The sequence below is a fragment of the Cryptotermes secundus genome, unplaced genomic scaffold (assembly GCF_002891405.2).
Source record: "Cryptotermes secundus unplaced genomic scaffold, Csec_1.0 scaffold143, whole genome shotgun sequence".
Classification (NCBI taxonomy): Eukaryota; Metazoa; Arthropoda; class Insecta; order Blattodea; family Kalotermitidae; genus Cryptotermes; species Cryptotermes secundus.
Window position 1 is genome coordinate 840608 of NW_019741301.1, and position 15422 is coordinate 856029.

The 15422-nt window shown below is 37.0% G+C and overlaps 1 protein-coding gene across 7 annotated transcripts in view; it reads right to left on the minus strand.

Annotated features, from left to right (window-relative positions):
• Positions 1–15422, minus strand: part of LOC111872690 (glutamate receptor ionotropic, NMDA 2B) — a 567290-nt gene that overhangs the window by 12242 nt on the left and 539626 nt on the right. For 4 of the 7 annotated variants that reach the window (XM_033754795.1, XM_033754792.1, XM_023866810.2 and 1 more), the window contains 4 exons: positions 12799–12980; positions 9400–9635; positions 8316–8506; positions 1427–1504 (listed from right to left, as the gene is read on the minus strand). In XM_033754795.1, coding sequence (XP_033610686.1) covers positions 1427–1504; positions 8316–8506; positions 9400–9635; positions 12799–12980 — 687 coding nt within the window. The remainder of the gene's footprint in view (positions 1–1426; positions 1505–8315; positions 8507–9399; positions 9636–12798; positions 12981–15422) is intronic. The other 3 variants (XM_033754794.1, XM_033754793.1, XM_033754791.1) reach the window with 1 other exon arrangement.

Consider the following 15422-nt stretch of genomic DNA (forward strand, 5'->3'; position numbering starts at 1 on the left):
GCTAAGATTTTGGATATTGAAAGCCACATCAGGTATAGGAAATACAAGGAAGCGGCCCATATGGCATGCTCGGCCAACCCAATTAGCCAACCCAGTTTGGACTTTTCTCCCATTTGGATCCCCATTATCAGCAATGAAGTCACCAATTCACATAGAAGATCTGTATGATGTGATATATGCTTTTATTTATTTCTATTAAGTTCTAAATTAGATAGACGCGATTTACTCCATTGCTGACGCTGGTTAAACACTATTAGTTTTTGTTACTAGTTCCTCTTTCTATTCCATGCCGTGGGGTCATGGACCTGGTCATGAGTTTACTTTCGTGGCATAAATTTCTACAGATCTATCTATCCTGGTTCCACGCTTGTAAGTGTTTGCTACAATTTGTTATGAATATTTTTCTTATTAGCTCTCATGGACTTAGCCTGGTCTCAGGTGTTTATAATCTTCATGTTTTGTGACATTGGTTCGTCCAGTGATTGAGGCAAGCTCTTTCTAAGGGATGTAACTGAATAGGTGTTTTCCTTCACCTGAGGATGGAAACAGATCCAGTTTCCGAAACGTCGTGTTTTTGTTATCTTAAAAACCAGGACGATGGATAAAGTCCAAAATCCCAACATATCACTAAATAAATAGACACGATACATGGAAACAAAAAACAAATTCTGTGGTTTGAATTCGTAAGCGAACTATACGTTCTCCGTTGTACTCCTTATGCTCTTCTGTACTCCTGCAAATCCAGTTTTGAAATTCGACAATTCCTAGTGACGGACCCCATGGAAAACACATTTCTTCTGTTGTCCTAAAATTCGTGTTTATTGGCTCATTACCTAGTAACGGATGTCCTTATATTGATGAAAGCGTAACTCCGGGAATGTGTTTACCGAGCCGTTGCCTAGCAATGGTCATATTCATCAAAATATTTTTATTGCCTCTTAGAGAATGGTTGAGCCGAATGTTGACGGATGTGACAGAATGATATACTCTGAAAATACAGAGAAATTAGCTCAGATTTTCACCGTGGTGACTTAAGATTTTAGTGTTTTGTGCTGTGTGTGTGTCGCCGTGAAAGCGGATACAGAAGTTTCGGGCATGTTCAGCCTCTGGCTTCGAGAGTGAAGTGTGTGGGGTGATGAAGCACGCATGCGCGATTGTAATCTCACACAACACCAATATTATTTTATTGCAGAGAGATTCTATAATTAGTTGGTTATTTAGTTAACTGTACTCTGTAAACTGAAGGCATATTATTACTGATATATATATATATATGAAAGAAAAACAATATGAATACTACTAAATTCAACATGATTTATGAGAAACAGCATTTAAGTTAGTGACCATGATACTGAATTCCAAATATTGGGAATTATCATGCAAATGTGGGGTAGGGGGGTGGAGTGAAGTGCCACTATGCACTTACTGGGGTGCCTGCTGTCCTGCCGGCTCGTTCCGGGTGAAGCAGGTTATCCAGCAGGATGGTTCACGTTTCTTCTTCGTCCTGTGTAACACAGCAGGCAGCAGGCACAAGAGCACGCATAGACAAATATAGCAATTACTTGCCCGCCAAACAATGGAGCCACTCTTCCGCAATAAACAGGATGTATCAGAACTCAATGGCAAAACTTCAGGCACAGACTCCTCATGTAGAGAGAAGAAACAAAGTGTGTGACAATATTGGTCTGGAAATGCATAATTACAGAGTTATCTGAGCCTGTAATTTATGGAGTGTACGCCGACACATCCTGTTTGCCGGAATAAAAATGTGAGACACCGGTTACAGTTATTACACAAGTAATCATGCTGCATGATGATGCTCCCGCACATTTCAGTCTATCTGCCCGCAGACACCTTAATGCACATTATCCTGGGTGCTGAATAGGTAAAGGTGGACTGATTGCTTGGCCACCGCGCTCTCCTGACTTAAACCCTTTCGACTTTTAGCTGTGGGGACACTTAAAAGTCTATCGTATATTCGACTGCTGTTCCTGATGTACCAACTCTCCATGCACGCAATGTGGTAGCCTGTCAGACAGTATGCACTACACCGGGCATTTTTGATCTTGTGCGGCACTCAATGCGATGACGAGCAGAGGCCAGTATTCAGACAGGAGGAGGTCACTTTGTGACATTTCCTCTGATATGTGACCAGAGTGTTCTGGCTGGCGTTACAGACGTATTCAGTGTAACAGTGCAACAGTGTTAGGAGTGTCGGATTGCACTAACATTACTAAAAGGTCAGATAACTCTGTAATTATGCATTTCCGGAACTATGTTGTCATACACTTTGTTTCTTCTCTCTATATGAAGAGTCTGATCCTAAAGACTTGCCGTTGAGTTCTGATACATTCTGTATAATTAAAAATTTTATTTTCTGTGTTTTAGTTTTTTGCTAAAATTTCCCAGACTTTATGTAAATATCTCAAGAGAAAGTCTAAAGGGCATAAACCTTTAAAGGAAGATGTAATTGATATCAAGTGGAAGCTAACTCTTTCAGAAACAGAAATTTTGAGTTAATGGTTATGAGGTAAATATTAAAATACATTCTTGTTCAGTAATACATGTTGACTGCTACAAACTGAATGTTCAGCATTATTCAGCTAAATTTCAGATCATGATCACCAATATTAATTTCAATTTGGTACTACTTACAATATTAACCTTATCATTGTTATTCACATAATATCTCAGACACATTCTAAATCACTATTTTATGCTTTTTGTAGGACTCCAGAGAATATTAACAATATTTTGGTCTTATTGCACCATTTATTCATGTATAATTATCTTAAATAGAGACTTCTGTCAAGCTTGTCAGTACACATAATTGTGAATACAAGATTAAAGAAGCACTGATTATGAGTAAAATGATCATATTTAAGTTAATGTTGAAGAGCAGTTCCATGTTGGCTTCTTGTCACTTAGGTGCAATGGTATAATTGTGAGGGCAAGCTGTAGGACCATGAGAAATATTAGCAAGCAAATTCTTCCAACAGGTCAAGTTCTGCCTTCTTTCATGTACCATATGCATTAAAAGACAAGGAATAAGATGCAGAAAAAAGTGCACAATATGAAATATAATTCAAGCCATTGTTTTGTAAGGATACAGAAACAGTGCAAGAACTTTGAGCTACTTTCAGTGACATACTCCAGTACCATAACATTAAATTTCTGTGTAGATGCTACATTTAAAATTTTAAGTCACTGAAATATTGCATCTATATTTTGGTGGGTGATGTGTCTTGTGTGCTTAATTGTAAGCCAAGTGTATAGTGTAATTACCTATGAGTGACAGAGGGAATATTTTCTGAACCATAGGAAATTACTATATTAATTAAATAAGGTTAGGATAAGACATGTTGTGCTATGATTTGCCTCTCGAGGTTTGATCTGTCTAGCCCAGCTTCAGAGAATCTGGTAGCCATTTTACAGACTTGACAAATCAAATTTCAGTGTTCTCAGCATTTATGAAGTTAATATGAATGTTGAAATACATATTTTTAATATTCATAATGTAATATATTTTTCTCTGTATTGAATCAACCAAATCAGATAATTTTTTATACTTATACTTATTTTCTACACAGTGTAAGGAGTTTATTTCAAATCCACAAAGCTTTCTAAAATGTCAAATATTCGTGGCACCATATGTGACATTAGGAATATGTAGTGTGATACCTCCACACCACCACATATTTTCGGGGTATGATGGTTAATCAAAGATAGGGACAATTTTATACCATACCATAATTCCTGTAGTGCAGCCTGCTAAGAGAAAGTGAACTGTGTTTATTGAACCACAACATGTGGATCAAGACTTTCTAAAGAATATGAAGTGCTTACAGGAGAATGTGGCATATAAAGTGATGGCTAGTATTATTGCTATGAGGCTTATTCAAATGAAACCATTTTGGGGGATGTTGTGGTTGAAACAGAAGGGCTCTTAAGAAGGACCCACATGGACACTGAGTCAGGCATTACAGTCACAGAATAACTGATGGATCCCATTTTCAAAGAACTCTGTGGGCTTCTGAAGTCTCATGAACACAACCACATGATCACCTTCAGTTAAATGCATTCTCTAGCAGTAATGGGAACAGGTTTCATTTGAACAATCGTCATTCACTGAGGGCACAGTAACAAGCAGGAACAAACATATAAATATCTTTGATTGTGAGATGACATACTTTAATTTTACTAGATGTGTATGAGAGTAGCAGATAGGTTTAAAGAATAAAGCTAAGTCATGCAGCGGACAAAGTGTCTTAATATGACAGAAATGCATTAGCAGAATCAAATGAGATATATTTGTAGATTTTTAGTCTTCATAGAGTCATACTGCAGAGTGGGGGATATGTATGGCAATAGGGTATTTTTCACATTTGTACTGACAGATATTTATGTATGTACATACATACATACATACATTCATACATACATACATACGTACATACATACCAAGTATGGAAACTTGCCATATAACAAAAATCATCTAGGATTGTTTAAGAATGAAATTTTATTTTATTTTCCTGTTCTTTCTTGTTACCATATTATGTATGAGCTGCCATATTTGAACTTGCCAACAGGATTTTGTATGCTTTTGTACATGCACAGGTTCCCTTTTACTAGGTATAGAAGAACTGTCAAGAATATGGTCCAATGATGAAAAAGTACTGGTGATGATGTCACGTGTCACAGTGACTATGAAACAGGTTTCGATTGGTAATCAGATTTATTGGATACTTACAGGTCCATTAACTACAAATAATTGTAACACAATTGCCGATTTACACAATTTACAATTACTCCCTACTAATCTTCTCAGTCTCGCTGCACTAGCCCTCACGGATTTATAACACAGGAACTATAAAAGTCTCACTAAATCACATACTCCAAATATCACTGTGCTACAGCATACATAAAGGCTTCATGGATTTATAACACAGGAACTACAAAAGTCTCACTGAATCCACGCACTCCCAACATCACTGTGCTACAGCACACATAAAATCACACGTCAAATCTCCACAGGCTGAGTTCTTGTACTCTGCTTTAACTACGAACTTCACGTGACTATCTCATACCAAGAACTGACTCGTTCCTGAACCGAACTAATTCTGTCACTTATAGAGGTTAGGAATGGACAGGCATCACAGGAAACACATATCACGTGACTACCACCCACCACTACCTGATGTTACTGTGGACATGGAAACCACACCCTCCTCTCTTACTGTGTGTTGGACCACGTTTACAGAGCTGTTGCCTGGCAATGCGTTGATAAGACATTACAATATATTGTTTTCACTTAACAACTAAGTGACTGACCAAACAGGCTCAAGTGTATAGTGTTTCTGATTTATAGTCTGGAGGTATCCAGACACTGACAATCCTGACCAAGGTTTATCATATTTTTCATGAGGTTCTCCAGTCAAACAATGAGATAGTACTTCAAATTAGGCACAACCACTTCTTCCACATCCTTTTCAATTCATCATTCACTAGTCATTATTTCAGTCTGTAACTGTTTAATGGCATTCAAACTGTTTAATTGCATATCTTAATATTCACTCATATGCACTATATGGTAAAATTTCATGTAATAGAACATATGATCTAAGTTGAGGAGTTGGGGTAGCACAGTCGGTATAGTGACTGGCTACAGGCTAGATGACCAAGGACTTGGAGTTCGAAACCAAGTAGGGTCAAAAATGTTCTCTTCTCCAACGTCATCCAGACCAGCTCTCAGGCTCATCCAGCCTCCTATCCAATGGGTACCAGGGGCTCTCTCCCAGGGGTAAAGCGGCTGGGGAGTGAAGCTGACCACTCACCTCTAACTAGTGCCTAGGTCAAGAAACTCTGGATCTATACATCCATTCCCCCATATGCCTTCATGGCATAGTGCTTAATTAGTAGAGCACAGGGACAACTTTACCTTTAAGAATAACTACAGAACTTCGGTCAAATTTAAAATGTGTGACTAACGTTATATTTTCACAGAAGACATCAAAATTTCACAGCAGTTACTTACTAATGTAGAACCTATTTTGGGGTGATGCCACTATGTAGAAGTTACCCACATGACCGGTATTTTGTAGATTCTTTCTATCTCCATCTTCAGGACAAAGTGACCACCCAATAAACCTGCTAATATGTAGGGTGTAGGTCCATAGTTTTGAGTCTCACAGCCAGAGGCCAGTAGTTAGTCATGTCACTGCGAGGATGGAAACAACAAGGATCTCTGAAATTCCAGCAGATTGGCCTAACTCTACACTGTGTCATCACTCTGCAGTGCATTCTTATTTTCTGATCTTTGGTCTGCAGACTATACAAATTCATTTCTAAGAGTCATGGAAGTTTGTACACCATTCAGACAGTATGACTCCATGATAATTCGAATATATAGTTCACAAGCAGAAAAAAAATATCGGAAATATGAGGGTCAGGAAAACGGTAGACACTATAATTAACAAGCATGCTGCTGTAGTAAAATGTATTGATTAGGTTTGCACATTTGTAAAAATCATTAATCAAAAATAGGAATCTCTGAAGTTTGAATGCTGAAATATTAATTTAACAGTATTCAAAGGCTTTATTTCTTTACATACCATGCCTCTTTGACACAGAAACTGATCATACAGGCACAAGACTGAAACTGGTACATGCTCTCTTAAGAGAGTTGTACATAAGCAGACTGTCACACATACTGGTGAACATAAATTAAGCTTCTCAAAAAGCAATTTATTATCATGCATTTTATGTTGATATAAATATAGTGGTCATCATTTTAAAACTGTAAGAGCAGATCTTCTTCCAAAATTGAATAGAAACAAGAAGTTATTAAAATTCAGGTCAATAATGTAATGAAGTGATAAATTTCAAATAAAAAGCAAACAAAATCATTGATGGTGCAGGATAAAACTCAACACTCATGAACAAGTAGTCAAATATTTGTCTCTTGTGAGGTATAAACCAATGCCTTTGGACTCCATGCACTTTCATCAGCAGTAGGACGGAATATTTTGAATATCAAGAACTTCATGTAATAACAAAATGAACCCTACCAGAAAGTAGGAAGCCATGAAGGCACAATGGTCTGTGAAAGCAATACACAATATATTGTTGACCACAATCCTAGGAAAGGTCAGAAACTAAAATCAAGTAAAGGATATGAAAATTTACTACCATGAAATAGTAATTTCCAAATATGAAATTTTAATTTGAGTTTATAATAGGAATTACTTTATGCACATAATGTTTATTGTTATGATGAGCTACCTGTAAACCTACAACAAAACTTGCATTCCACTTGCTTAAAAATAATATTAGAATATCAGGTCGTTTCTGGATTCCAAGCAAAAATTAATTGTGGTACGTAGTATTTTTTAGCACATAGAAAACATATTAGGCTTTTGTAGCTCAAGTTTCTAGTATGTAATTACAGTTCTCTTTTGTAGGCCATATTGCAAGGATGAGGCTAGTATTCGTCGTATGACACAGCCAGTAATTGACAGCATTCATTGTAAAAACTGCATAGTTTTTCAAGAGTCATTCAGGAAATCGATAATTCTCTTCCTAAATGTTACTCCTCATGTGTACATGCCTAAGTGCGGCATAATTAAAATCAAAATACCTGAAAATTTTGGGGGTTTTGCCCAACATTTCATAATCTTGGCTGAATTCAAGTCTGTTGTATGTGTTATCAAGATAATTTCTTTTTACATATTCAGATTTATAAGAAAAGGGTAACCACAAATGGACAATATACTAATCAAAGTAAGACACTTTTTAAAATTGGGTTAAATATAGAATAAACATCGACAGAGTATATACAGGGTATATCACAAATTATACAAGTGTCTCTGATTTACAAACTATGATCTAAGAGGAACTGAAAATTTGATAACAAGCCAGTATGTGTTTGATAGTAAATTAATAAGTAAATTGTTATAGTAAGTGTAGATGGCCAATGTAGGAAATAATCTTAAAGATTTTATAACCTCATACTACTGACATTTAACCAACCATAACTGGGGGAGAATTTTGGGTTTACAATAATTTTGGTGTTTTATATTAAATGTAGAAATTTCAGTAGATTCAAAACTGTGAAACTGTTTGTTTAATACTGTAATTTTATTTCATGCCTTCAGTCAATATGAGTAACATCAGCAAAGGCATGAAAGAAATTATATTCATATTATGCTAAGTACAGTATATTTGAAAATGAATGAGCCATGACCACTGGATTAACATTTCTATACTTATGAGAAATCACAAAATATATTAATTTGTGTCATTTCAAACTGACTCACCTCCTGCTTGGCTTAATTCCATGTGCCTCCAGTTCTTTCTGTAGTTGTCTAATCTTCATGCGTGCGAGATCCAGCTCATGTTTTACTTTCCATAAATGTGTATCACATATGGGGTCCCGACAACGATGATGCCTTAAAATGTCCTGAGCCTCAAAGACTGCGCCACGAAATGTCAATGATTTACCCATACTCTGAAATCAGTTTATACAAACAATTTAGTTATTGTGTAAGATTTGAGATTTTTGTGGTGACTATGAATAAAGCAGTCTTCTGGACTTTGGCACCGTGTATATGTGGTGTTAACTGATGTTCCTCCGAAATGTCGGTTAACACCACATCTACACGGTGCCACAGCCCAGAAGACTGCTTTATTCATAATTTAGTTATTAGTAAAATAACCATTAACTTCATTTTTACCAATTATTATATGATTTCTGTTCACCAATATACCTTGATTATGAAAATCTGATAGTTAGTTATGAAACATAATCTCTGAATCCTTTCTTCTTGAAAGTGAAACACACCTAATAAACTTCATGTTATTAATTTGTTTAATAGTGTTGCAAAAATAGTAGATAAACTTCTCGATAGCTAGCTCAGTCCAGTCAACATATATATAGGAGTGTTTCCATGGAAAATTTATGCTGGGTGCATATTCTTTTTCCAGAAATACTGAATACATTTCAAGTCTGGTATTGGCTCGTTGTGCTAAAAGACATTAGGCATTGGTCTGGGTGGGTTCACAGCAAATGCCATATTACATGAGATCAAATTTTGTTTAAGATCCCACATTCTTTAGAACACAACAGATCCTTAAAAATGCAAGCATTAATCACTAGAAACTATAAATATCTCAAGGTAATGTAAAGCTGTCCCTGTAACTGGCCGTGAAGGCTCACAGGGTTGTGAGATGTTGAGGCTCCCAAATTTTCTAGACACTCTGCTCACAGATGGTGGTGATCTGATCATTCCATTAATACAGGACAAGGAGTACAAATCATGAACCTTTTCATTGCGCAGTTTTTTCTGAATTCCTGTTACTTTAAACAAGGAAGCAGGATAATCAAGCACTGTTTATACTCACAAGACTGATGAGAGCACAGCACCCTCCTTGATCCGTCTTGGCCAGACGTTTCCGCACATATTTGAAATACATATGTTCAAGGGCTAACAGAACAGCAGCCAACAGGATGCCTGACATGAGCAGCAGGAAGGCAGACAAAAACTGTTCTAGGGCCAGGGGATCACTTGACTTGTGCTCCTGCTTCCCGGGCTTACATGTCCCCGTCATCCAGTACCGCCGCAATCTCTCCAGATCGCCTGTTATAAGAATCCCAACATTCTTTTCAAATATTCACAACATTGTATTTCAGCATCCTGCTACACTGGTTAACGATTTAATTTGCAGGCGTGGTTCCGAAGATGAAATTTCTTGTCATGCTTGCAGATTATGGGTCTCTTTCCTATTAATTATTTTACAAATAAGTGATACCATAGCACACCAACAGCCTATTAGCACAAGAAGAAATCACGCCTTGAAGACTGACCCTGAAAATTAAATGTTTGTTAATCTTAATCCTTTTATTAGGTTGCCCAGTACACTAAATAGGGTATAACTAATGCTGTGTGTTAGAAGAACCTTCAAATTCCATAACATTAATACCGAAGTGTTATCTATGCCCCTATCTTACTATAATCCATCTTCACACTGTTTTCTCATCGCATTCTGTCTCTTATGCTTGATGTTTTTCAGGAGGTAACCCCATCAGAATTTTGTATGGATTCCTTGTCCCTTATCCAAGCCACATACTCAGACCGTTGTAGGCTCCTAACTTTCACTGTCCTAATAATATTGCAGTGTTTTTTCATTAGAATTGGCAGCTGACACTTAGCAAAATTCGCGTTTTATGAAAATCAAAATTTCATGATGCTACATTTGGCAACACTATATGTTCTATGTTTCCTTGCGTCCTCCCCTCTCCATTAATTTCTTGCCAAGCCAAAATACCTGTGAACTGTGCATGTCTCAGCACCCGTTCTAATGGAAAACATTGCAGATGAACTGTATACATTTACAGAGTGGTGGTACAAATTGGTAAATTAGCTCCTGTGCATTAAGCACCACGCCATGAAGATATATGGGGGAATGGCATTCTTAACCTTGGCACTAGATAGAGGTGAGTGCTCAGCTTCATGTCCAGGCCACTTTAACCCTGGGTAAAGAGCACATGGTATCCATTGGACAGGAGTGTAGGTGGGCCACAAAGCTAATCTGGGCACTGGGTATAAGGGAAAAATCTCTTTCCCTTACCAGCAATCAAACCTCAGTTCCTCAATCATCTAGCCTAATCCTCATACCGACTAAGCTGTGTTGCATAAATTTTAACATTCATGTCTGAGGTACACAAGAAATGCAATAAATTATGACTCTTTGATATAAGTGCCATTACCCAACTTACTCTGTATTTTTCTTATCCTCTAGCTGCTATGTATTTAGACTAATTTCCTTATTATTCTCTGTCTCTATATACAGGAATTTTCCTATTTCTTTCCTACTCCTTAGCAGTGTTCCCTCTATCACTTGACTCGACTTGTCTAACCTGAAACACTAGCACTGAACAGGACAGCAAGAAGTAAAAAATATATATATATATATATATATATATATATATATATATAGGTATATATATATATATATATATATATATATATATATATATATATATATATATATATATATATATATATATATATATATATATATATATATATATATATATATATATATATATATATATATATATATATATATATATATATATATATATATATATATATATATATATATATATATACAGGGTGTCCCAGGAGGAATGTGCCAAACTTCGGGAGGGTGTTCCTTATGTTAAAGTATGCCGATATAACCCAAAACACCTATGTCCAAAGTTGAACGGTTACGGAGATAATGGCCCAAGAAAAGTGTGGTCTTCTGGCAGGTCCAAGCACTGTACCTCGCTGTACCTCTCAGCTGAGAGCCCTTATCTATGTTTGTCCTTGAGTGCGATGATACTCCCTAGCCGTGCTTATGTAGTTGGCTCATACCAGAACGCGCAGTCAGCACGTTACGTCATCGCTCGCCAGTCATGTGTTATGTATACTGCTTGGAAACCTAAGGACAATTATGACATGGCGAGCGAGTATTTTGTACTTCAATTTTATGGCTTTCCGTCACTCACAAGTTGGTTTGATGTTACGTACATTATTAACATTACAGAATCCACATATTCCTGCCAGTTTTAATATCTATTTTGTAATCAACAAGTGTGTAACCCCGGTCAAAGTTTGACACTTCTCTGGCCATTATCTCCGTAACCGTTCAACTTTGGACATAGGTGTTTTGGGTTATATCGGCATACTTTAACATAAGGAACACCCTCCCGAAGTTTGGCACATTCCTCCTGGGACACCCTGTATATATATCCCTGTAATAACCCCATGGAGGCCCATATGGTTGTAAGACGTTGAGGCTCCTACATTATCTATACAATTGGCTCACAGATGGCAGTGAAGTTGTCAGCCTTATGCACTCAATTCTGTTAGAGGTTGAGTTGACCCCCAGGTTTATATTGTGACTGGAAGGATTAAGTCAATTGAAACAGCCAATGACCTAATTGGGAATCAACCTGTGACCTTTCAGGTTGTAGCATAGTGCATATTATAATAGACAAACAAACAATAACAGGATGGAAACAACAAAGAACAAATTTGTTATTCGATATTTGCATCTAAGGGCCATAACCTATATATTTTAGCGTATTTTAGACACACTTGTAAATGGCTTTTCGAAATTAGGTAGATGCTGCAGTTCAGAATTAGGCAGATGTTCAAAATCATTAGAATAACCAGGAAAATGACCAACATGTAACGAAAGGAAATTATTAAAATGTATAATCTGGAATTAATTCATATATGTCCTATTGTTCAGAGTGATAACTGACTTCTTAGGACACTGAGAAACATTTTCATCAAAATGACACCCTCTGGAATGAAATCAGTACTGGCTAAGAGAATCTAACCCCATTTCCGGCACTTACTACTGATGTGAATTTTAAAAACTCTAATACCATTTACATTTTGTGAACACCCATGTAGACAACAGAATAGTCAAGTACGTAGGCAGCATGTGATCAGTTACTGATTAAATATGCATGCCCTATTGGATGGTTTTAATTATGTTGAATTATGAAAGATACAATGGTAACAATCATATATTTAAAATTATATTCCTCATTATTTATACAATTTATGAAATTTATTAAAAATGCATATAGAAAATAGATCTGTTATACAAATGTTCATGAACATTAAGTAACAGGTTATTACATAAGTTTGATATAAAACAAACAAATAAACAGCTACCTTATTTTGTTATTATCTATTCTAAGAAGAGACATGGATGTATTAATAATTTATATATTCTTACCATTTTCTCGAAAGTCTAGCAGGCTCTTGCTGAACATCTGGACATATTTGGAGTTGCGATTGAAAGCAAGTCCGTATCCTGTCATGGCATACCAGGAGCCCACAGTCAGCAGACGACAGTCCTCATCTTGAGCCACCAGGTAGTCCAGTACTGTACCGTCATATATAAAGGCATCTAACTCCCTGTTCAAGCAGCACAGAAATGATATTTTAGCAAGCGCTAATATTAATCTGTTGTAAGTTTGAAGGTAAAATTGTTCCTACAGATAAATTCAACACCATTAGGACAATAACTTATGGATGAACAGAGAAAAAGCTCTACACTCTTAATGTCGGCACTAGATGGAGGTAAGATATTCTGACATTCCTGAACATACTTGAAACCCAGTAGACGTAATCAAGAGGCCCCTTGATAAGATTTTCTCAGACTATTAGCCTTATCAACTGGTTAAAAATTGCCATGTTTGAGGGATCACCTCTCTCCTCATCTTCAGAGAATGATGTGACATAAAATCAGAGTCAGAGTCAAGAGTTGCTTTGTGACTGTTTACTGCCAGTCAGTTCACCTTGGCATCAAGCCTTGAGGATCATGGCCAGAGTTTTTTTTTTTTTGCAATTGAACTTTTGCGGCCATAGTCCTTATGTAATATCCTCTCTGACAAGAGGCTGGGTTGTCATAAGTCAAATTTAAATTCAAAGCCATGTTGTGACCGATGGTTGGTCAGTCATTCAATACTCTTATATGAGTAGTATTTATTTATAATCAATTTATTTAAATGCTGTCAGTAATTTAAGGTATAATATAAGTTGATGTTGGTGAATAATAAATTGCCAAGTTGTTGGAGAAAGCAGTCCTGGCCTAATATGAGGTACTGATGAAAACCAAGGAAACCTTCAGTCAGAATAGTCAGTACCTTGACCAAGATTTAAACTGCATATCTTCCAAATGCAAATCAGATGCATTAGTGCTCGAGCCAAATTCATGGCACTATCTCTTCTCAGCAGCACATAATCTACATAAACCTGCTTTGTTCTTAAACATAACATTTGGAAGTTAAATGAAATAAAATTGTTTTTCTGAAAACTAAATTCCTGCTCTGTAAACAGGGAAGTTCCAGGTCATAGATGAAGCTCGAAATTAAAAGTCTTAGGATGTGACCATGTACTGTCTGGTCAGGGCTTGCATACACCGCATGGAGGAGTGATAAATAAACATGGAACAATAGTGGAATGATGATCAGTGGGGGAAAATCGAAGAAACCAGGAGATCTTGCTCTCATGCCACCTATCTACCATGAATCTTACATGAAGTCACCTGGGATTAAACCCAGGCCTCTGAAGTAAAAGGCCAGCATCTAAGGATCTGAGCTATGAGATGTCAAGAAATGTAAAGTTGTCCCTGTACTTAAATTACGCACCATACCTTGAAGACATATGGGAGAACAGAGGTGTCAGTCCATGCACTGTTTAACCATCGCACCAACTAAAGGCAGGTGACTGGTTTCCTGTTGCAGCTGCTTCATTCCAAAGGAAGAGCCCCAGGTACCCACTGGATAGGAGACTGGGTGGGGCCCAAAGATGGTCTCAACACTACTGAGAGGAGATGGATTTCTTTCTTCTACTGGGAATCAAACTCCATTTCCTTGGTTTTCAAAGTCATGAGTGCGCTATCCCATTTCCACAAAAATATTACTATTAATACTTAAGCACAAAATTAAATATAATGACAATACTATTCTGCAAGATGATCTCTGTACAGTGCTACTAATGTATATGTTGACATATAAATATACAGCCAATTAAAGTGAGAATGAGCTCATTCTTGTCTATGCATACGATTGTACTAACAGAATCCTGGCTGGGCATCCTATACACATTAACCCTTTTGGCATGTATTATTTTCTCACCATTCTCCTAAAGTAACACAATTACAAACAAATAAAACAAACAAGCGAACTATATCGACCGAGCGACCACCGCTTGTTGGCGAAGTTAGTGCAAACTTTAGAGGATAGAGGACGTCGCTTGGTCAGCGTAACGAATCCCCATGGCCGTTAATTTCGGTTTTCTAGACCGGAGCCGCTATTTCCTTGAAATAGCTCCTCAATTATCCTCATGAGGCTGAGTGGACCCCGTTCTCAGAAAATCTGGTAGTGCCGAGAATCGAACCCGGACCCCTGGATCTGTAGTCAGGAACTCTGACCACTAGACCACAGAGGCTTCACACACAATTACAAGGTAAAAGTATATATACAGTAAAACTTGGTTATAGCAACATCGGTTTCTGCGACACCTTGTCTATTGCGTCAATTATTCAATGGTACGAACTAATTCCTCATAGAGCAACTGTTTTTATACCTTGCTTAGTACGACATGCACAAATGCATCAACCTCGTATGTAACGTCATTTTCATTCCTGAATTTCTCTGATATGGACATTGAACGTAATTTAGAAAGTGTGTATTGGGCAAGTAACAGGAAACAGATGAAGATAACTGATTACTGTACTCGTATCTAGGTACAGTAAGGCACAACAATTGATGTAATCTACTGTAATTTGGTGAGTAGGCCTACCTTTAATATACAGTATTATTAGGGTGTGTATTGTCAGTGAAAAGCGCTGTA